General features: G+C 42.0%; 1 protein-coding gene across 1 annotated transcript in view; it reads right to left on the reverse strand.

Moving 5' to 3' along the window:
* Positions 1-530: 530 nt before the first annotated feature.
* CMYA5 (cardiomyopathy associated 5) overlaps positions 531-22974 on the reverse strand; it is a gene marked incomplete at its 3' end in the record, with an annotated part of 102670 nt that continues 80226 nt past the window's right edge. Inside the window, exons 10-13 of the mRNA XM_082836362.1 lie at positions 9570-9703; positions 8191-8290; positions 5928-6101; positions 531-777 (exon numbers count right to left, since the gene is read on the reverse strand). Of these exons, the coding sequence (XP_082692488.1) occupies positions 531-777; positions 5928-6101; positions 8191-8290; positions 9570-9703 (655 nt within the window). The remainder of the gene's footprint in view (positions 778-5927; positions 6102-8190; positions 8291-9569; positions 9704-22974) is intronic.

Here is a 22974-nt window from a genome sequence, read left to right on the forward strand (position 1 = left end):
AGAGACTCGTGTTCTACAGTATATAATGATTACAAAAGAGTTCGTTATCAGCTTTGAATGGTTAAAACACTTTCTCTGCTGATTAGGACTCCACATCCTTTAGTGAAGTGAGATGACATTTTTCTTGTGGAAAAGGCCAGTGTTTCTTGTTGGAGGAGATGTGTCACCAGCACAACCTTCCCTTCACTCACACCTGTCTATCTGAGGATTTCTTTTACTAGTGAAACAGGTGGGAGTCCATTTCACTATTTTGATTCCCAAGTCAGATATCAATCCTTTTCACTTAGGGAAGAACTCAAACGTATATAAACCAAAAGGCGGAGATTGCTTTTCCATCCTTTTTACTCACGTGACGCTCTGGAAAGTCACAGTTTTCTTGGTGGTTTTGCTCACGTGCTGATCCCTGTTCACGGAGCTATTACTAGTGCTCATGTGCAGGAGACGTTTTGAATAATGTCTAGCATCCACAGGAAAGAACAACAGACCCCCCAAATTGGAATTTTGTTCTTGCAAACTCTAAAAGCCAACGATCACTTGTGCCTTGCAGAATCTGGGGGCTCTATTCCCAGGTGCAAAGTGCATTTTCCGGGTTTCTCCAGAGCAAAGGCAGGGTGGACGCCCTCATTAAACCTGTGCCTGATGATGAAGAGCAACTGTCCAGTCTCAGAGTTTATAAACAGGAGCCTTTGGGTGGTGTAGTCCAGTAGGATGCCCACTCTGGCGGGACGCTCTGTCACGTGGACATCGCTCACAATGCCACTGTAGAAAAATGTGTATCTGAAATGGAATGGAATGGGAATTGAAAACTTTGGAAATCTTGAAGGACCATGATAAAGAAAATCACTTGGAGATAACCGATTGTGCAGTTGTTCACCTCAATTCACAATGAGTTGCAATAACATTGTCCCAAATACTTTAACCAGATCCCTCCTAGATGCCAAAATGCATAGCTCTTCCCAACAGACGAGTATTTTTAATAATTTTGCTCCTTCTACATTAGGAGGCAGTCCCAGAATAACCAACATATGCCTCCCTTGTGATTTTTCTCAACATTTTAATTCTTTCCCAGCTGCCCACGTGTTTTAACTACTGCATTCATGGTGTGTCATTCTTTTGAATAAAACTCCTTTGAGGCTGCCATGTACTTTAAAAAGTACCGCGGGCTTGCCTTCCATAAAGTGTATTAATTTTACCATTTAAAAATTTTGTAAGTAACTTACATAAGGACCTTTATGAAGTTTAAGAAATATTTCATTATTTTTGCCCAACTTCATCTTTTGTACACTCCCACTGCCCCAAATCAACTTTCCTTTTCATCTTCTCACCCTTACAGCCAAGGGGGGGTGCCTTTGATTTCTTTCTTCAATTCAAACAAATTCAGTTCAACATGTAGTCATTGGGCATATCTGTGTGTCCTGTACTTTGCTAGACCTCTGCACCTCTGGGGAATATGCAGACCATAGCCTACTGTCCTTGCCCCCAGGGACCCCATACTCTACTAAGCAGGAATGAAAACTGTTGATGACTTAAACATGGGCTGGGGCTGAGTGAGACTCCAGTTTAGAGCACAGATTGGTAAAGCGTTTCCTTACACATTTAATGGACCTGGTTTAGTTGTGAAAGGAAAGGTTAAAGGCCAGGCTGGCAAGGAGAAATTGCTGAACAGAAGAAGTTAAATTGCTCTATGCAAAAAAGTAACACAAGGTGGGAGTTTTCTCCTGGCAATCTTAGAAACAGAGGGTGGAGCCCTGAAAACAGAAGAATAGAAGAAATGAGAGATGGAAGAGAAGAAAAGAGATGAGGGACAGATCTGTGGATATGATAGGTCTGAGGGTGGGAGTGACACTGGGAAGACTGGGGCCGGAGAAACTGGGTGACTCTGGTGTGGCTGAGAAGGACAAGGACCTTGAAGACCTGTGACATCTCTCTTAAAGGCCCAGAAGCTTGAGTGCAGGAATATTTAGGAAATGGCAAGTTAGCAATTTCCTCGCCGAATGAAGCTCATGTGAAAGGGCAGAGGTTCACAGGGACGGAAGGTAAGTGAGACTTCCACAGTGATAAAGGACCTCTTCAGTGCCTTGCTAATGTGAAATACGGCAGAACATTATGAAGTTTTAGAACCTGTAAAGCACACAGAGGCTGCAGGTGGCAATGACGGAGAACAGCAGTGGGCTGTTGTTGGGCTGCCCAACTTCACCCTTGGAGAACAGATGGAGAACAGGCTGGGGCTCTTACAGAAGGGGCTTGGGGAGCAGATGGGCTCACATTCAGCCAAAGCAGAATGGTCAGAACCGGATGGGGAAAAAAGGGAGAAGGCGATCCAAGCCATCGGGGCAGCAGAAGCAGTGATGAGGTGGCAGAATAAACCTGTATGTCATGGAGAACATCACCATCTGATTGATGGGTTAGGAGGGGACATGTGAATGACTTTAAGGATATTACCCAGATAGGTAAGTCAGAGGCCAGGCTCTAGACCTGCCCTGTCCAACACAGTGGCCACCAGGCACATGTGGCCACTTAAATTAAAATTAAGTAAAATTAAGTAAAATTCAAAATTCAGTTCGTCAGTCCTATTAACCACATTTCAAGTTCTCAAGAGCCACATATGACACCATTTTTCTATTTTTGCAGAATGTGTGATTGCACAGCACTGGCCTAGAGGGTTCTGAATGCCCATATAAGCCATTTCCCTACCCTGCTTAGAAGGTCCCCGGTGCCCAGAGGCCCAGCCCTGGTCAGTCCCTGAGCTAATCGCTACCATGGAGGTCAAGGAGGGAAAGACATTCCTTGAAGCCTTGGACCCACCAGTTCTACAGGGCCTGGAATTCGCCCTGTCTTGTTTCTGCCTCCATTTCCTACTGAGCACATCACTTCCTTCTCCAACCTGCACTCCGGCCTGAAACCAAGTCTATCTGCTGCGGCCTGACTCCCTCCCTATCCTTTGGACTGCTGGTCCCTGTTCAAACAAAGGTCATCCAGAAGCCTGATTCTTGACACCTGCATGACCCTGGAACTACCTTGGCGAGGTTTCCCACCTGGGTGGACCACCCTTGTGAATCTCACTGATGGCCCAGAATGAGCCCAGCCAGACTCCTCTCCACCCTGGTGGCCACTACCCTCAGGCCTCCTCATACTCCAGCCTGGTCACATTCTTCCTGGCTTCCCCCTTTACTGTGGTCCCACCTGAGTGTCAACACCACTGTAGATGTTTGTAGATTTTTGAGCAGAAAAGGAAGGGACGTGATGCAAATGATGTTTGAGAAATATTTGTCAGCTGTGACACATAGAATGGCTTGGAGTGGGTGGAGACTGGAAGAACACAGGCATGTTGGCTGTGGATGAAACTAGTAAAGAAACAAAGCCTTGAACTAGAGAAGTAAGTTAGGAACAGACAGGATGAAATACTGTTGATTCTTTCTCCTTAGAATCTCTTCATTTCTCCTATCCAGTTGTGACATCTTAAAGCCTGATGCAAGTAGAATCAAGAGTAATACCGCTTGGGGCTTCCCTGGTGGCGCAGTGGTTGGGAGTCTGCCTGCCGATGCAGGGGACACGGGTTCGTGCCCCGGTCCAGGAAGATCCCACATGCCGCGGAGCGGCTGGGCCCGTGAGCCATGGCCGCTGAGCCTGCGCGTCCGGAGCCTGTGCTCCGCAACGGGAGAGGCCACAACAGTGAGAGGCCCGCGTACCGCAAAAAAAAAAAAAAAAAAAAAAAAAAAAAAAAGTAATACCGCTTGGTTTAAATCATGAAGCGAGAAAAATGGAAAAACACAGGAGGGTCTGCTATAGCAGTACTCTCAGTAACCTGAAGGCCAGGGTGCTCTAATTTGGAACATGAAATGAGGCATTTAAGACCTGACCTCTCTGTGCTGTGACCACACACAGCACACTCCTCCTCCCAAAATCTACAGAACCTACCCTGGGCCCACAAGAGCCAAAGACCAAAGTTGTTGAACCTGCTGAATGAAATGAACAGTTCTGTTTTCTAGAGTCTAGAACTCTGTATTGGACTCTCGTCTTTGGTTTGGGTTCTTAAGGGTTCAAGTGTCTAAGGAAATTTTCATGAAATCAATACCTAGTTCCAGCTCTAAGTCTACCGATTATAAACTCTGGGTTTGAATGATCTTTCAGCTCTAGGAGGAGGCTGAATATCAATTAATCATCATGGCTCTGCCTTGATGGAATGTGACTTTAAATAGCTCTTGGAGATGGTGTCCTTATGAACCATGTCAGAGAATCAAACTCTGTCAAGTAGGATGCAGGGAGAGATGTGCAGCCAGAAATATGCAAAATCCCAATCTGTGGGCCTTTTTCTGGGAACTTGCGAGCACTGCTTCCTTTTTAAGCATTACATTTGAATAATTCCTCACATTTGATTCTTTATGATTTCAAAGCTCTTCCTTGTACCTGACTTCATGTGATCCTCACAACCCCAAAATGTAGCAGACCAGGCATCACTGTCCCCTGACAAGACAGATGAGGCACATCAGATATGCTCATTAGATTAGCCAACTTCTGGTGAGTAGTCAATATGAGGCTAGTCGAGAAGGGAGCCAGGACTAAAATCAGGTTCCTGGCTCCAGTCTCATGCTCTTTTATTAGACTATCTTGTGCACATATTCAGTTCATAACATGCTCGCCTCAGCTAACGCAGGTTAACAGCTTTTTCACATCAAGCGATTAAACAATACTAATGAGACAGGCTGGGACCTGGGACCCTTTACTGCAGCACTTGCACCTGGACAAATGTCTTCTTGAGCAACAAAATGCAAAGAAACTATAAAGGACTAAAAATAACTGCATGCATGTCCATTTGGGGCAAATTATGAACAACAAGATACAAAAAGGCCAAAACCCAACTGCCACTTCTGAGGTGCTGGGAGCAAAAGCAGGGTACTGCGTGTGATCCGTGCCCGCAGCACCGCCAAGGGGGCGGGCGGACCACCTAAGCCACGCCTCCCGCCTGACCCAGCAATCCTCCCCTACCCTCAGCCCATATGACGGACCAGCTCACTCCCCCTCACGGAGCGGGCGTGGGTACCTATTACTTGTTCTCGCTCTCTCCTGCTGCGGCAGGAGTCCCAATAAAGCCTTGCTTGCATTCCTCGTCTGGCCTCTTATCACTTTCTATTGATTAAAGGGTCCAAGAACCCAGGTCGGTAACACTAATAATATAGACCAGAGGTTAGTCAGCTTTGTCTGTAAAGGGCCAGATAGTAAATATCTTAGGCTTTGGGGCCATTCAATCTCTTACAACTAGTCATCTCTGCCATTGTAGCACAAAGGCAGCCATAGGCAATACGTAAACAAATGAGCTTGACTGTGTTCCAACAAAACTGCATTTACAAAAAAAGCAGCGGGTCATATTTGGCCTGTTGGGCTATAGTTTGCCAACCCTTAATATAGACCAACGGCGGTGGGGTAGGGGGGTGGTACTGGGGACCTACTTCTTCCTCAGTCCTGTTGACTCCTCTGTGGAGGGAGCCCTTTCGGCCTTACCCTTGTGGTCTCTCCCCACCCTGGGGTGAGCTTTGAAGGAAAAACTGGCCATGCATGTGTTTCCCTAACGCTTCCTGACGAGTTTCCTGAGGAGATGCACATGCTTCTCCAGGAACCTACTCTGCCCCACAGGATGGGAAGCTGCCCTGGCCAAGGCTCTGCGTGGGTACAAGTCTGTCTATTAATAGGGTTCGATATAAGAAACATTCTTGCTTTCACATATGAACCACATTCTCTAAAACCGGCTTCCTCAGTAATCAGACTAGTAGTTGAATCTCCATATACTTGAGTCTTCTGTTTTCTTTCTCAGCTGACTCAGAACTTGGGCAGGGAAGTGAGAGGTTATTTATTAGGTCCCTCAGAGCCCTCTGCCTAGACATCAACGCATGACACTTTGATTAAGTGGGGAGGGGCAGGCTCCGGCTTACCTCTGCGGCTCAGAGCAGTGCATGTACCACGCGGTCTCTCCTTGTCCCAGGGCACCAGCCTGCACCGCCGAGCTGGAGCAGATGCCCAGTCGGTACGCTGGGCAGTCTGTGACGGTGGTTTCCCAGTAGTGCTGGCCACAGGCAGGCAGCTCCTCACCCAGCACTGATGGGATTCTGCAGGCAAAGTTGATCAGGAATTGCCAGCCTTTATCTCATAAACACCAACATTCATAAATGTGTACACAGTTTAAGCAGGATTCTATCCTCGGAAACTGCTGGAGTTTGACTAAAGACATTCATTGTTCATTGTGCCCCCGACCGTGACCTGATGGCCACAGAATTCCCCAAACCCTCAACATGTATTTAACACATTTCAACTGCCACACTCAATACACGTGTATTACACATAGCGTCTCTTGGAGGGACTGGGAAACTGGAAATTAGAATAATGGCAGGATAAAAAGAAATGGCACAATCTCTGCTTTCAAAGAGAGTGAGGAAATATAAGGGAGGCAGGTGGAGAATTCCAAGAGAGCATGACTTGCAAAGTTTTCTTCCAAAACTTGCACATACACAAAAAGGAGTCTCTAAAACCTTCTCTCACAATGGGTTCCAGTGTCTGCTGACTTTCCTGGGCACAGAGACCGAAAACGGTGCTGCTCCTGAAGAGCAAGCTGTCTGGGGAGGCCAGAGCAGAGCCGAGTCCCACCTGGATGAACCAGGTGTAATGCTTGTGCTCCTCAGAGGCTTGTGGTCAACAGTCTTGGGACTCTGGCCTCTTTAGATGGTAGCAGGTACACCTGAGAGGTTGTCGAAAGGTCTCTTTTTGTCTCACCTCAGCTATTTTTGTAACAGACACGGTGAAGTGAACCAAAGCACTTTCCACTGCGGATGGGTGACCTTGTTTGCATGAATTGCTCAATTTTGCTTTGAAATGGCTGAGACAGCAAGGAAGCATTTTTAATTTAAGCAGCATTAATATTCAGTCAGCACCCTCTCCCTCTCCCCTTTAACAGATGAGAAAGTGATTAATACAAAGGAATGTACTTCATTTTCTCGTGTCTTTACCCAACAACCTCATTTCAGAGAGGGGGCTACTGATGGGCCCTTGCTCTCTGCAGCAAAGCCCAGCTGCCTGATATTTATGAGTTAATTTTCAGGTTAATAATAAATAAGTAAAATTCTATCAAATACATTAGTTATTATCTATGAACTCTTACCAACCTCCAATCTATTTCTTTTCTCTTTGATTTTTTTGAGAAATCCAAAAGAGACAGAAAAGCCCAATCTATTTCTTAAATCTTTTTTTCCCCTGAATTCACTCATTTGTACATGCTTAGCATCTCCAGTGTTCTGGGCCCCAGGCTAGATTCTGGAGATTAAAGATGCGGGAGACGAGGCTGTTGCTTGAGGACTAGTCAAAATAGAGCATCTGACCAACGACTCCACAAGTGCTCAGACCTTTTTGTGGATAAGATCAAGGGTGCCAGGGCCCAGAAAAGGCTTGGTCATTTCCAGGAGCAGGTAACACCTGAGCTGAGCCACAGATGAATAGCAGACTGAGAGGAAAACAGCACAAGTCGCCGTTGGTGGGCTCAGGGCTATAATGTGAGAGCACCCTGGGCGCATCAGTGCCAACAGCAGTGTGTTTCACATGCTTTTCACGTACTTTCTCCCATCTGACCATTTTGACCCTCAAAATAACCACGAGAGAGTGCAGGCAAATTGCAGAGCAATCTCCCCACCGTGCCCTCAGCTTTTGGATTTCTTTACTTTGCTGCTTCCTTTTGTGGGAGCTTCTGGGGGATGTGGTGGTGGGGGGTGGGGGAGGGCAAGATCCTGAAAGTCCTGCATGTGGCCAGAACCAGAAACTCAACAAAATGTCATTCTCCTCTATACCTTTTCAAGTGGATAGATTCAAAATCTGGTTTGCTGTTGAAATAATAGAAGAATTAACCCAGGCTCTTTTTTCATTGAACCAGAGATAATGCCTTCGAACAGCCTATGTGTTAAACAAAACCATCTGTGCTTATATTTCCAATAAAAATACTGACACTTGCTCCAAGTTTGAATGATCTCTGTCACTTTCCCCCTAGTAACGAACCATAACTGAACTGTATGTGCGCGTACCAATTTATGCTCAATGTCACACATACCAGGCATGTGCACTAAACCAACAATGTGCTCAGGTGAGGCCACACTGAGGTGACACCCTCAGAAGACTCTCCTGCGGAGGCATCTCGTGCTTTCTTCTTCTACTTACTCTGTCAGCCGTCTCCTCTCAGTGAAGCTGATCTCTGTTCCATCTGAGGAAATCTGCAGAGCGGGATGAGCCGTTTCCCTCAGCAGGAGAAATCTCGTTCCTATTGTAGTTAGAAAATAGGATTATAACATTACTGCAATGTCGAGCGCTATCCCTGGGCCAAGCCCCACATTTCAGATCGTAGTCTCCCTTGCTTCTAACATCAAAATCCTCTGCTCAGTGTTTTCAGATCCACAGCAAAATTTCATCCGTGATAAGGACTAGTGAACATCAGTGGCTGGTCACCTCACCCGGTGTGCTTCTCCTGTACTAGCGCTCACTCTATTATGCAAAGTATGCTCCCTGCACCAGCAGCACCTACCTACCTCACCTGGAAACTAGTTAGAAATGCAGAATCTTGGGCCTGCCCCAGACCTCCTGAACCACAATCTGTATTTTAACAAGCTCCTTGGGAGATTCACGCGCACATTAAAGTTGGAAGATGCAATGGTCTATCTAACCTCCAGGAGTGGTTCTAACAGTGGACAGTACAGGCACCATTTGGGACTGCAGGGAACACACTTCTGGACAGACAGCCCTCATGCCCTCTCTTTATAAACATCAGGCTGGCCCTAACCACATCACACCCAAGGTGCGTGCACCAGTTTTTGCTGGTTAAGCAAATCACGTAATGTGCCACCCTCAATCTTGCCATCTTTGGGTCTAGCATAAGATAATAAAATGATCACTCTTCCACTCCTCATTTCTTTTCACAGTAATCGAGAACAGCCAAGCATTTTTTTGTTGGCACCATCAAGGGTATTTTCCCCAAAATGCCCTTGAACAGTTTCATCACTTTTTTGAGTTGCTCACTTATTCATTCATTCAACAAACATTAATGGGCACAAACCATGTGCTAGGCATGGAAAATAAACAGAAGAATAAGACTAGAAGCTTGTTCATAGAGTTTACAGTGTAATAAAATAAGAATATCCTCATCCCACTCTTCCCCCAACACACACACACTCAAAACATACCCACAAACTATAGCACATTGTGAACCAAACAAGAATCATCTGAGGAGATTTAAAACACTTGTCAGAGCCCATATCCAGGTAAATTAGACCAGGATCTCCAGGAGTGGGCTCCCCACATCAGTATTTTCTTAAGCACCTGGACTGATTGCTAGTGGGTGGCCAAGGTTGAGAATGTCTTAAACCAGAAAAACAAAAGAAACACCTTGACCTTTGGCCAATCTTGGGTCCTCATGCCAAAAACCTAGCCCTGCCAGCAGGTTGGGGGCGTGAAGAAGTGGCCCTCTAGGATGTCTTCTCTGGGTGGTGGAAGGGAAGGAATGGGAAGGCTTGGAAATAGTTCTCTGTGTGCAAAGGAAAAGGTACCTCTGGTGGAAATGAGGGCAGCTTCACTTTGTTCACTTGTCCCAAATGCACTGATGGCTTTCACGTAGAAAAAGTAATTGTCATTGGGTTGGAGGTTAACTTTCAGTTGGAGTCCTTTAATTCCAGAGAAAGATCTAAATATGAAGGGAAAATAATAATTTTAAATATAACCCTATATGCTAAACAACTCATCATATTTCAATCCTGTAGTGAATGAACATCTTTTATTAACAACAAATCACTTATTTTTCCCTTTTTATGACCACCGAGTTAGCAAGCCAGATTTTATAAAATGGCCATTGTCCACTAAATTTACCTTATCAAATCATTTCTACCTTGGTCAACTTTTGTCCAATATTGTGACTTCCAGAATGCTCTTTGGAATAGAGCCAACCAAACTTTTTTTTTTTAATTCAGAAAATAGACTAATTTTGTGGTTAATGAGTCCCCAAGGATATATTGTTTTCTCTATCAAATTTTGGCTGAGAGGGCACTTGTGGATTAAGATGATATTAAACCAACCTGTAATGCAAAAGACACCATCTCATTAACAGATCCTGAATAGTGGAAAACTTAAGGTGAGTGTTGATTTTGTACACGGTCATCATGCCAAAGCCAGCCAACTTATAGAAACTGAAGATCTCTAAAGAAGACAATACCCTTTAGAGCAAACTTAATCCTGGAGAGAAAAGAGAATTCTAACTGCCAAATACAATCCCCAAAGCTGCTGTTCCTAAACCTCCCATTTACATTAAAAGAAAAGTGCTGGTCGTGGTATCTAAATGGCAGCAGGCTTGGCAAGAACACTGTAACAGCCCAACCATTTAAGCACAAATGGACCTGTTGGATTTGAAGATGGAGCTCTGAACTTGCCAATGAGCTGGAATAATTTTTGTGCCTCTTTTCCATTCTCTTTTATCTGCTTGATATCGCGTCCTAGAGCATTTATACAAATAAAGTATACAAGTGCTCTTTCTTTTAGCCTCCATTTGGAGAGGCTTTGGAGAGAGTTACAAGTTAGGTTCCTTGCTAATAAAAGAAGTCCTAATCTGAGTGCTAAAGAATCAGGATACTGTTCCTGTTAGATGTGCATTGGATACTAGTCATTGAAAACAATAGTACAATAGCCTTCAAGTTCATTCTCAGAGGGAGATGCGGGGTATTTTTATCTGTTTGTTCCCTTTGTTTGTTTTTTATTTTCTTTGTGTTTGTTTTATTATTAATGAAGGTACCACGAAATCATTAGAATCAAAGAGTGGCCACTGTTCATTCTCAGACTGATTTTTGTTTTCAGGTTATTTCTACTTCTGTTGACTTACTTCATTCTCAGTACCTACCTTAAAGAATACCATGGAGAACCAGGAGAAGGAAAAAGTATCATTGACCCAAAAAACAGATGAACTTAGACTTTTTAGAAGCAGAAAATCTGTACAGAGTAACAATCCCTCCCCCATCAAAGCCCCATGTCTAAAAGCACAGAAAACTCACACTGTGTTCCTCAGCAGGAGGGGGCAGGGAGGGGAGAAGCCTGGGTCTATTTGTATATTTGCTATTTAGTGCCTGCATCTGGTAAAGGTCAGTACAAACTCCCCAAACCTTATTGGTTGTTATTTCAGAACCTACCACCTGAGCAGGTCCTCACAGAGTACTATCTTTAGATGCATGGAGAATGCATGGATTGAGCCACACGTCCACTGACAACTAATAATGCTTCAATTTATTAACAAAAAAACCAGGTCCTATGACTGAGAATGCAATTCCCAACTAATACCTAGATTGTTATTCTGGGGTAGATGTATTTCTGATCTTATTTGCATTGATGACTGAAGAGATGTTTTCAATGTACATTAATTATAACAAGCTTATTGTCTCAATAAGCACACTCAGATCTGAACTGAATTTCAGACTTCATCCACTCATCAAATAAATACTTATTGATCACGTATCATGTGCCCAGGCCCTGTCCCTGCTTGAGGTGTAAGTGACAAGGACAGGTGAGGAAATTTCATCTCTAGAAACTGGATAGAACATATGGGTTTCATTTTGTGATAATGCAGTTGTTAAATGCCAAGGATGCTGTTTTTTGGGTAAGTTTTGCTCTTAAAGTTTATGCAGTCTGTCAAGGAGGAAATTCCATATATATAGTCAATTGTATGCTAACTCTTATTAGTCATTTAAAGAATAAAAGTTTACATGGTACAGAAGCCAATATATGGGATAAGATCTGCTTTCAGTGCGCGAACATGTCATGCAGATGTGACAAATATGCCTAATGCCCTCGCTGACTCTATAAAAGCACCAGGCATGAAAATGAAAGTAATATGAAATATGGTAGGGCTTTATTGTTTATAAGTTGCTGTCTTATGCTCAAGCATCAAGAACAAAGCAAAAAAGCTCAGCTACGAATGGTTCATTTCCATGTCTGTTTATTGTCTGACCTCACTTGAATGTCATAAAAGCCTTCATGTCAGCTGTCCCTGCTGTTTAGCCAAATGAAAGCTTCAAAAATTTTGGAATTTGAAATCTGAAGAGTGGCACTCTTCCATAGATTATATTTTTTATTTCAAAACCAAAATCTTGTCATAATTACAACTGAAACCACATGAGTTATAATAAGTTTTGCATAGTTTGGAGTAGAATTCAAATTCACAGAATATCCAAACTGAAGTAAGTGATTAGACAGCAAATGGAACCATAGCAAATTGTTGATGCTTAGGTAAGAAGAGATTTCAGCCTTATCAATAATGTGACTAACCTGACGATGTTAGAAGTCTAGAGCCAGTAATAAAATTCAAAAGGCAATAAGAAATTTGACTCAAAGGGTCTCACTTTGGGTCCTAAGTGTGGGATCCTCCCTACAAGTATCATAGTGCAATGGAAAGGGAAGGCTTTATATGTGGAAGTTCCGGGAATGTGAGGACAAGGAAGCATCTAGGAACCCTGACAGAGCAAATTAGCTGATTGCTGGTAGGGCATAAGCATGCTGTGGGGTTTGATCACAGAGCTCTGCACCCAGCAGGTCTTCAAAGGACTTTCGGCTTGCTCATTGGTAGGACAAAGGACATTTGTTAAACTCCAATGCTGTAAGGCAGAGAGAAATGATTCAAAGGAGACCCCTTGTCTCCTCAGAAGTCTGAAGGGCTGCCATGTAAATGAGAGTGGTCTCCTCTTCTGCTGTTTCAGAAGGAAACGAGTGGAAGCCCCCAGGAGGCTGACGTTTGTCCAATATAACAAAGACCTCTCTAGCCTGAGCCTTTTCCTTCTTTAATTTTTGCAAGGAATGATGGAAAAGTTTGCCACAACTAACCACAGACAATGGGGCAAGAATTATTGATATTTCACATGGGAATTGAAAAGGATCTTTATGAAGAAAAAAAACATTAGGGACTTAATGCTTAACAGGAAAATACTAAAAGCATTCCCATTAAGTCAGAGAGACAGACATGAGGTTAAAAAAAATTGGGAGGTAGGAGGTAAAATTATTACCATTTGCAGATGATATGACTGCTATCTAGAAAACCTAAGAAAATCAGACAAAAAACTCAGAATTTAGTGGAAGAGCTAGATGTGAAACTAATATAAGAAATCAAAACCGTTCATATACAAATAACAACTAGATAGAAGATAAAGCAAAAGAAAGATCTTATTTAGAATAGTGGCAAACATAACAAAAGTATATAAGATTTATATGAAAAATATTTTTGAAAATGGTACTGAAGGAAAGCACACAAAAGACTTGACTAAAAGGAAAGGCATATCAGTTCTTGGGTACAAAAATGCAACATCACAAAAATTTCAATACTCCCTAAATTAATCTATTAATTTAACATGATCTCTAAAAATACCAAATTGTCAGGGGCAGGGGAGTAGAGGTGACTACACAGTCTGATTCTAAAGATCATATGAAAAATAAACTAGCAAATAGCAAAAAAAAAAAAAAAAAAAAAAGTCATGAAGGGGCAACCTAACCTACATGAATTCTAAAATTATAAAGCTATAATAATAAAAACAGCATGGTACTAGGGCATAAATAGATGGGTCAATGGAATAGATTATAAAGGTGAGGAATAGACCCAAATACATAGGTTCTTTAGTATATAATAGTGGAGGTATTTCAAATCAGAAGGGGGATTTTCTTGCTGGCACAGAGGGATAGCCATAGTAGAAAAAATAAAGTTGGATTCCCTACTGCGTACTTCCTCCTGAAAGTAGATCTAAACTAACATTAACATTAACAAATACATATGGAGAGGAGCTTTAAGATGGCAGAAGAGTAAGACACTGAGATCACCTTCCTCCCCACACATACATCAGAAATACATCTACATGTGGAGCAACTCCTACAGAACACCTACTGAATGCTGGCAGAAGACCTCAGACCTCCCAAAAGGCAAGAAACCCCCCACGTACCTGGGTAGGGCAAAAGAAAAAAGAAAAAACAGAGACAAAAGAATAGGGACGGGACCTGCACCAGTGGGAGGGAGCTGTGAAGGAGGAAAGGTTTCCACACACTAGGAAGCCCCTTCGCGGGTGGGGACTGCGGGTGGCGGAGGGGGGAAGCTTCGGAGCCGTGGAGGAGAGCGCAGCCACAGGGGTGTGGAGGGCAAAGCGGAGAGATTCCCGCACAGAGGATCCGTGCCAACCAGCCCGAGAGGCTTGTCTGCTCGGCGGGGGCTGGGAGCTGAGGCTCGGGCTTCGGAGGTTGGATGGCAGGGAGAGGACTGGGGTTGGCGTCGTGAACACAGCCTGAAGGGGGTTAGTGCACCACAGCTAGCCGGTAGGGAGTCCGGGGAAAAGTCTGGACCTGCCGAAAAGGCAAGAGACTTTTTCTTCCCTCTTTGTTTCCTGGTACGCGAGGTGAGGGGATTAAGAGCGCCACTTAAAAGAGCTCCAGAGACAGGCACGAGCCGCGGCTAACAGCCCGGACCCCAGAGACGGGCATGAGATGCTAAGGCTGCTGCTGCTGCCACCAAGAAGCCTGTGTGCGAGCACAGGTCACTATCCACACCTCACCTCCCGGGAGCCTGTGCAGCCCGCCACTGCCAGGGTCCCACGATCCAGGGACAACTTCCCCGGGAGAATGCACGGCGCGCCTCAGGCTGGTGCAACGTCCCTCTGGCCTCTGCCGCCGCAGGCTCGCCCCGCACTCAGTACCCCTCCCTGCCCCCGGCCTGAGTGAGCCAGAGCCCCCTAATCAACTGTTACTTTAACCCTGTCTTGTCTGAGCGAAGAACAGACTCCCTCAAGGACCTACACACAGAGGCGGATCCAAATCCAAAGCTGAGCCCCTGGGAGCTGTGAGAACAAAGAAAAGAAAGGGAAATCTCTCCCAGCAGCCGCAGGAGCTACGGATTATATCTCCACAATCAATTTGATGTACCCTGCTTCTACGGAATACCTGAATAGACAACGAATCATCCTAAATGGAGGAGGTGGACTTTGGGAGCAACGATATGTATTTTTTTTTCCCTTTTTCTCTTTTTTTTCTTTTTTCCGGTACGCGGGCCTTTCACCGCTGTGGCCCCTCCCGTTGCGGAGCACAGGCTCCAGACGTGCAGGCTCAGCGGCCATGGCTCACGGGCCCAGCCTCCCTGTGGCACGTGGGATCCCCCCGGACATGGGCACGAACCCACGTTCCCTGCATTGGCAGGCGGACCCCCAACCACTGTGCCACCAGGGAAGCCCCCTTTTTCTCTTTTTGTGAGTGTGTATGTGTATGCTTCTGTGTGTGATTTTGTCTGTATAGCTTTGCTTTTACCATTTGTCCTAGGATTCTGTCTGTCTGTTTTTTTTGTTGTTTTATTTTAGTATAGTTTTTAGCACTTCTTATCATTGGTGGATTTGTTTTTTGGTTTGGTTGCTCTCTTCTTTCTCTCTTTCTTTTTTCTTTTTATGTTACTTAAAAATAACTATTTTTTACTTTAATAACTGTATTTTATTTTATCTTCTTCTTTCTTTCTTTCTTTCTTTTCTCCCTTTTATTCTGAGCTGTGCGCATGACAGGCTCTTGGTGCTCCAGACAGGAGTCAGGGCTGTGCCTCTGAGGTGGGAGAGCCAAGTTCAGGACACCAGTCCACAAGAGACCTCCCAGCTCCATGTAATATCAAAGGGCAAAAATCTCCCAGAGATCTCCATCTCAACACCAAGACCCAGCTCCACTCAATGACCAGCAAGCTACAGTGCTGGACACACTAAGCCAAATAACTAGCAAGACAGGAACACAACCCCATCCATTAGCAGAGAGGCTGCCTAAAATCATAATAAGGCCACAGACACCCCAAAACACACCACCAGACGTGAACCTGCCCAGCAGAAAGACAAGATCCAGCCTCATCCACCAGAACACAGGCACTAGTCCCCTCCACCAGGAAGCCTACACAACCCAATTAACCAACTTTAGCCACTGGGAACACACACCAAAAACAACAGACACTAAGAACCTGCAGCCTGCAAAAATGAGACCCCAAACAGTAAGTTAAGCAAAATGAGAAGACAGAGAAACTCACAGCAGATGAAGGAGCAAGGCAAAAACCCAGAAGACCTAACAAATGAAGAGGAAATAGACAGTCTACCTGAAAAAGAATTCAGAATAATGATAGTAGAGATGATCTAAGATCTTAGATATAGAATGGAGAAAATACAAGAAACGTGTAACAAGGACCTAGAAGAACTAAAGAGCAAACAAACGTGATGAACAACACAATAAATGAAATTAAAAATTCTCTAGAAGGGATCAATAGCAGAATAACTGAGGCAGAAGAACGGATCAGTGACCTGGAAGATAAAATAGTGGAAATAACTACTGCAGAGCAGAATAAAGAAAAAAGAATGAAAAGAATTGAGGACAGTCTCACAGACCTCTGGGACAAAATTAAATGCATTAACATTCGAATTATAGGGGTCCCAGAAGAAGAAGAGAAAAAGAAAGGGACTAAGAAAATATTTGAAGAGATTATAGTTGAAAACTTCCCTAATATGGGAAAGGAAATAGTTAATCAAGTCCAGGAAGCACAGAGAGTCCCATAAAGGATAAATCAAAGGAGAAACACGCCAAGACACATATTAATCAAACTATCAAAAATTAAATACAATGAAAAAATATTAAAAGCAGCAAGGGAAAAACAACAAATAACACACAAGGGAATCCCCATAAGGTTAACAGCTGATCTTTCAGCAGAAACTCTGCAAGCCAGAAGCGAGTGGCAGGATATACTTAAAGTGATGAAGGAGAAAAACCTACAACCAAGATTACTCTACCCAGCAAGGATCTCATTCAGATTTGATGGAGAAATTAAAACCTTTACAGACAAGCAGAAGCTAACAATTCAGCACCACCAAACTAGCTTTACAAAAAATGCTAAAGGAACTTCTCTAGGCAGGAAACACAAGAGAAGGAAAAGACCTACAATAACAAACCCAAAACAATTAAGAAAATGGTAATAGGAACATACATATCGATAACTGCCTTAAATGTAAATCGATTAAATGCTCCAACCAAAAGACATAGACTGGCTGAATGGATACAAAAACAAGACCCATATACATGCTGTCTACAAGAGACCCACGTAAAACCTAGGAACACATACAGACTGAAAGTGAGGGGATGGAAAAAGATATTCCATGCAAATGCAAATCAAAAGAAAACTGGAGTAGCAATTCTCATATCAGACAAAATAGACTTTAAAACAAAGACTATTATTATAAGAGACAAAGACACTACATAATGATCAAGGGATCGATCCAAGACGAAGATATAACAATTATAAATATTTATGCACCCAACACAGGAGCACCTCAATACATAAGGCAAATACTAACAGTCATAAAAGGGGAATTCGACAGTAACACAATCATAGGAGGGGACTTTAACACCCCACTTTCACCAATGGACAGAACATCACGAATGAAAATAAATAAGGAAACACAAGCTTTAAATGATACATTAAACAAGATGGACTTAATTGATATTTATAGGACATTCCATCCCAAAACAACAGAATACACATTCTTCTCAAGTGCTCATGGAACATTCTCCAGGATACATCATATCTTGGGTCACAAATCAAGCCTTGGTAAATTTAAGAAAACTGAAATCGTATCAAGTATCTTTTCGGACCACAGTGCTATGAGACTAGATATCAATTACAGGGAAACATCTGTAAAAAATACAAACACATGGAGGCTAAACAATAGACTACTTAATAACCAAGAGATCACTGAAGAAATCAAAGAGGAAATCAAAAAATACTGAGAAACAAATGACAATGAAAACACGATGACCCAAAACCTATGAGATGCAGCAAAAGCAGTTCTAAGAGGGAAGTTTACAGCAATACAATCATACCTTAAGAAAAAAGAAACATCTCAAATAAACAACCTAACCTTGCACCTAAAGCAATTAGAGAAAGAAGAACAAAATACCTCAAAGTTAGCAGAAGGAAAGAAATCATAAAGATCAGATCAGAAATAAATGAAAAAGAAATGAAGGAAATGACAGCAAAGATCAATAAACTAAAAGCTGGTTCTTTGAGAAGATAAACAAAATTGATAAACCATTAGCCAGACTCATCAAGAAAAGAAGGGAGAAGACTCAAATCAATAGAATCAGAAATGAAAGAGGAGAAGTAACAACTGACACTGCAGAAATACAAAGGATCATGAGAGATTACTACAAGTAACTCTATGCCAATAAAATGGACAACCTGGAAGAAATGGACAAATTCTTAGAAATGCACAACCTTCGGAGACTGAACCAGGAAGAAATAGGAAATATGAACAGACCAATCACAAACACTGAAATTGAAACTGTGATTAAAAATCTTCCAACAAACAAAAGCCCAGGACCAGATGGCTTCACAGGGGAATTCTATCAAACATTTAGAGAAGAGCTAACACCTATCCTTCTCAAACTCTTCCAAAATATAGCAGAGGGAGGACCACTCCCAAACTCATTCTATGAGGCCACCATCACCCTGATACCAAAACCAGACAAAGATGTCACAAAGAAAGAAAACTACAGGCCAATATCACTGATGAACATAGATGCAAAAATCCTCAACAAAATAGTATCAAACAGAATCCAACAACACATTAAAAGGATCATACACCATGATCAAGTGGGGTTTATCCCAGGAATGCAAGGATTCTTCAATATACACAAATCTATGAATGTGATACAGCATATTAACAAACTGAAGGAGAAAAACCATATGATCATCTCAATAGATGCAGAGAAAGCTTTCGACAAAATTCAACACGCATTTATGATCAAAATTCTCCAGAAAGTAGGCACAGAGGGAACTTTCCTCAACATAATAAAGGCCATATATGACAAACCCACAGCCAACATCATCCTCAATGGTGAAAAACTGAAACCATTTCCTCTAAGATCAGGAAAAAGACAATGTTGCCCACTCTCACCACTGTTATTCAACATAGTTTTGGAAGTTTTAGCCACAGCAATCAGAGAAGAAAAAGAAATAAAAGGAATCCAAACTGGAAAAGAAGAAGTAAAGCTGTCACTGTTCGCAGATGACATGATACTATACACAGAGAACCCTAAAGATGCTACCAGAAAACTACTAGAGCTAATCAATGAATTTGGTAAAGTAGCAGGATACAAAATTAATGCACAGAAATCTCTGGCATTCCTATACACTAATGATGAAAAATCTGAAAGTAAAATTAAGAAAACACTCCCATTTACCATTGCAACGAAAAGAATAAAACATCTAGGAATAAACCTACCTAAGGAGAGAAAAGAACTGTATGCAGAAAACTATAAGACACTGAAGAAAGATATTAAAGATGAAAAAAACAGATGGAGAGATATACCATGTTCTTCGATTGGAAGAATCAACATTGTGAACATGACTATACTACCCAAAGCAATCTACAGTTTCAATGGAATCCTTACCAAACTACCAATGGCATTTTTCGCAAACTAGAACAAAAAATGTCACAATTTGTATGGAAACACAAAAGACCCTGTATAGCCAAAGCAACCTTGAGAAAGAGAAAAGGAGCTGCAGGAATCAGGTTCCCTGACTTCAGACTATACTCCAAAGCTACGGTAATCAAGACAGTATGGTACTGGCACAAAAACAGAAATATAGATCGATGGAACAGGACAGAAAGCCCAGAGATAAACCCATGCACATGTGGTCACCTTATCTTTGATAAAGGAGGCAAGAATATACAGTGGAAAAAAGACAGCCTCTTCAATAAGTGGTGCTGGGAAAACTGGAAAGCTACATGTAAAATAATGAGATTAGAACACTCCCTAACACCATACACAAAAATAAACTAAAAATGGATTAAAGACCTAAATGTAAGGTCAGACATGATGAAACTCCTAGAGGACAACACAGGCAGAACACTCTATGACATCAATCACAGCAAGATCCTTTTTGACCCACCTCCAAGAGAAATGGAAATAAAAACAAAAATAAACAAATGGGAGCTAATGAAACTTAAAAGCTTTTGCACAGCAAAGGAAACCATAAACAAGACAAAAAGACAGCCCTCAGAATGGGAGAAAATATTTGCAAATGAAGCAACTGACAAAGGATTAATCTCCAAAATATATAAGCAGCTCATGCAGCTAAATATCCAGAAAACAAACAACCCAATCCAAAAATGGGCAGAAGACCTAAATAGACATTTCTCCAAAGAAGATATACAGAGTGCCAACAAACACATGAAAGAATGCTCAACATCACTAATCATTAGAGAAATGCAAATCAAAACTACAATGAGATATCATCTCACACCAGTCAGAATGGCCATCATCAAAAAATCTACAAACAAGAAATGCTGGAGAGGGTGTGGAGAAAAGGGAACCCTCTTGCCTTGTTGGTGGGAATGTAAATTGATACAGCCACTATGGAGAACAGTATGAAGGTTCCTTAAAAAACTAAAAACAGAACTACCATACGACTCAGCAATCCCACTACTGGGCATATACCCTGAGAAAACCATAATTCAAAAAGAGTCATGTACCAAAATGTTCATTGCAGCTCTATTTACAATAGCCAGGACATGGAAGCAACCTAAGTGTCCATCGACAGATGAAGGGATAAAGAAGATGTGGCACATATATACAATGGAATATTACTCAGTCATAAAAAGAAATGAAATTGAGTTATTTGTAGTGACGTGGATGGACCTAGAGTCTGTCATACAAAGTGAAGAAAGTCAGAAAGAGAAAAACAAATACCATATGCTAACACATATATATGGAATCTAAAAAAAAGGGTCATGAAGAACGTAGGGGCAAGATAGGAATAAAGACACAGACCTACTAGAGAATGGAGTTGAGGATACGGGGAGGGGGAAGGGTAAACTGGGACAAAGTGAGAGAGTGGCATGGACATATAGACACTACCAAATGTAAAATAGATAGCTAGTGGGAAGCATCCGCATAGCACAGGGAGATAAGTTCGGTGTTTTGTGATGACCTAGAGGGGTGGGAGGGAGGCTCCAGAGGGAGGAGATGGGGGATATATGTATACATATAGGTGATTCACTTTGTTGTACAATAGAAACTAACACAACATTGTAAAGCAGTTATACTCTAACAAAGATGTATAAAAAAAAAGAAGAAGAAGAGATTAGGACACAGACAGACACAGAGGTACCATACGAAGACACAGAGAAAAAACAGTCACCTACAAACCAAAGAGAGAGGCCTCAGAAGAAATCAACTCTGCAGACACTTTGATCTTGGATGTTGAGCTTCCAGAATTGAAAATAAATATCTATTGTTTTAGCCAAAAAAAAAATATGTATGGCAAAAAATTTTAAAATTGCAACTCAAATCATAGATGAAGGCTAATGTTCTTTATAAATCAAAGAGCTTCTACAAATCAGTAAGAAAAAAATACTACACTCTAACAGGAAAAAATGGGTAAAGGAAATGAACAGTTCATAGAAAAGGAAGTACATGGGTCTGAAACAGACAAAAAGATGTTCAACCTAATAACAGAAATGCACAATTAAACTATAATCAGATTCCCTTTTCTACTTATCAAACTGTCAAGTTTTATCACACCCTGTGTAGGCAAAGGTATGAAGAACCAAGCACACTTACATGTTGCTAGCCAGAGTGTAAACAGCTACAGCGTCTATGGAGACAATTTGGTAATATCTGTCAAAATTCAAAATGTTCATACCTTCTAACCAATCACGGTACTTCTAGGAATTTATCCTACAGATATACCTGCACATGTATGAAACGATATATGCACAAGGATTTTTCTGCAGCACTCTTTGTGAGAATGGAAACAACTTAAGTGCCTCTCAACTGGTCAAATAAATTAATTACAGTCTTAGACTACAACAGAATTGTTTTTTAAAAAACTGATGCAGTTCCATTTGTACTGATATGAGATACCAGGAAATATTTTTAAACAAGAAAAGTAAAGTGGTAGAAATATATATATAGTATGCTACCATTTGTTGACAAAATATAGATGCTGTGTATGCACAGATTATCTTAAAAGATAAATATGAATCAGATAACAGTAATTGTCTCTGGGGAGGAGAACTAAAATGAAGTATAGATAGAAAGGAGACAATTTTCACTGTATTCCTTTTTGTATCTTTTGAATTTGTACCATATGTATGCATTATCTATCCAAAATTAATTAAACAATTAACTTTTAGAGCTATATTACAAGTTCAGGAGTTGGTTGAATGTGTTTGCAAAATGCAAACATTAGTTGGAACTCTGTAAAGTAACTTCTCTAGGAATTTTATAATTCAACAATTTGTGTTGGATGGAAGGAAGGGGTGTACATGTGCTCAAGGTAAGCTGAGGGGCTGGTCACCACAAGGAGTGGCTGTCCTCTGCACTGCCATGTCTAATACCTGGATCTACACATGTTTTCTCCCAGGAAAAGGGGGCAGCATGTGTACAAACAATATGGAGGAACCCAGTGCCGTGACTCCTGGAAGCAGCCTACAGATGGTGCTGTCACTGCAGTGCACAACAGATGGCTAAGTATGAATTGTTTTTTAAAAACACAGTGGGCTCTTACTGTTGGCAGCACCAACATTCAGCTAGTCAATCAACACCATTTAATGTGAACTGTGAACAGAGCACACTGCTGGGCCCTATGGGGACCAGCTAGTAAAGTAGTGTTCCCCATACCTGCCTGGGCACAGTAGACCTTCTGAATCGGAATCTCTTAAGAGGAGCCCGTGAATATAAACTCCAACAAGCATCCCAGTTGTTTTTCTATGATCAGTTAGGTTTGAAAAACATAATCATAAGATAGTGTGGGGTGAGAAGGGGTGGGCAGGAGAAACAGGAAAAAAGAAGAAAAATCCATGAGAACATAAACAACATGAAATACGAGAACAGCTAACTAAATAGTTTTAGCTATTGGAAGCCATTTATAAA

This window comes from Leucopleurus acutus (genome assembly GCF_964270905.1).
Source record: "Leucopleurus acutus genome assembly, chromosome: 3".
In the NCBI taxonomy this organism is placed as follows: domain Eukaryota; kingdom Metazoa; phylum Chordata; class Mammalia; order Artiodactyla; family Delphinidae; genus Leucopleurus; species Leucopleurus acutus.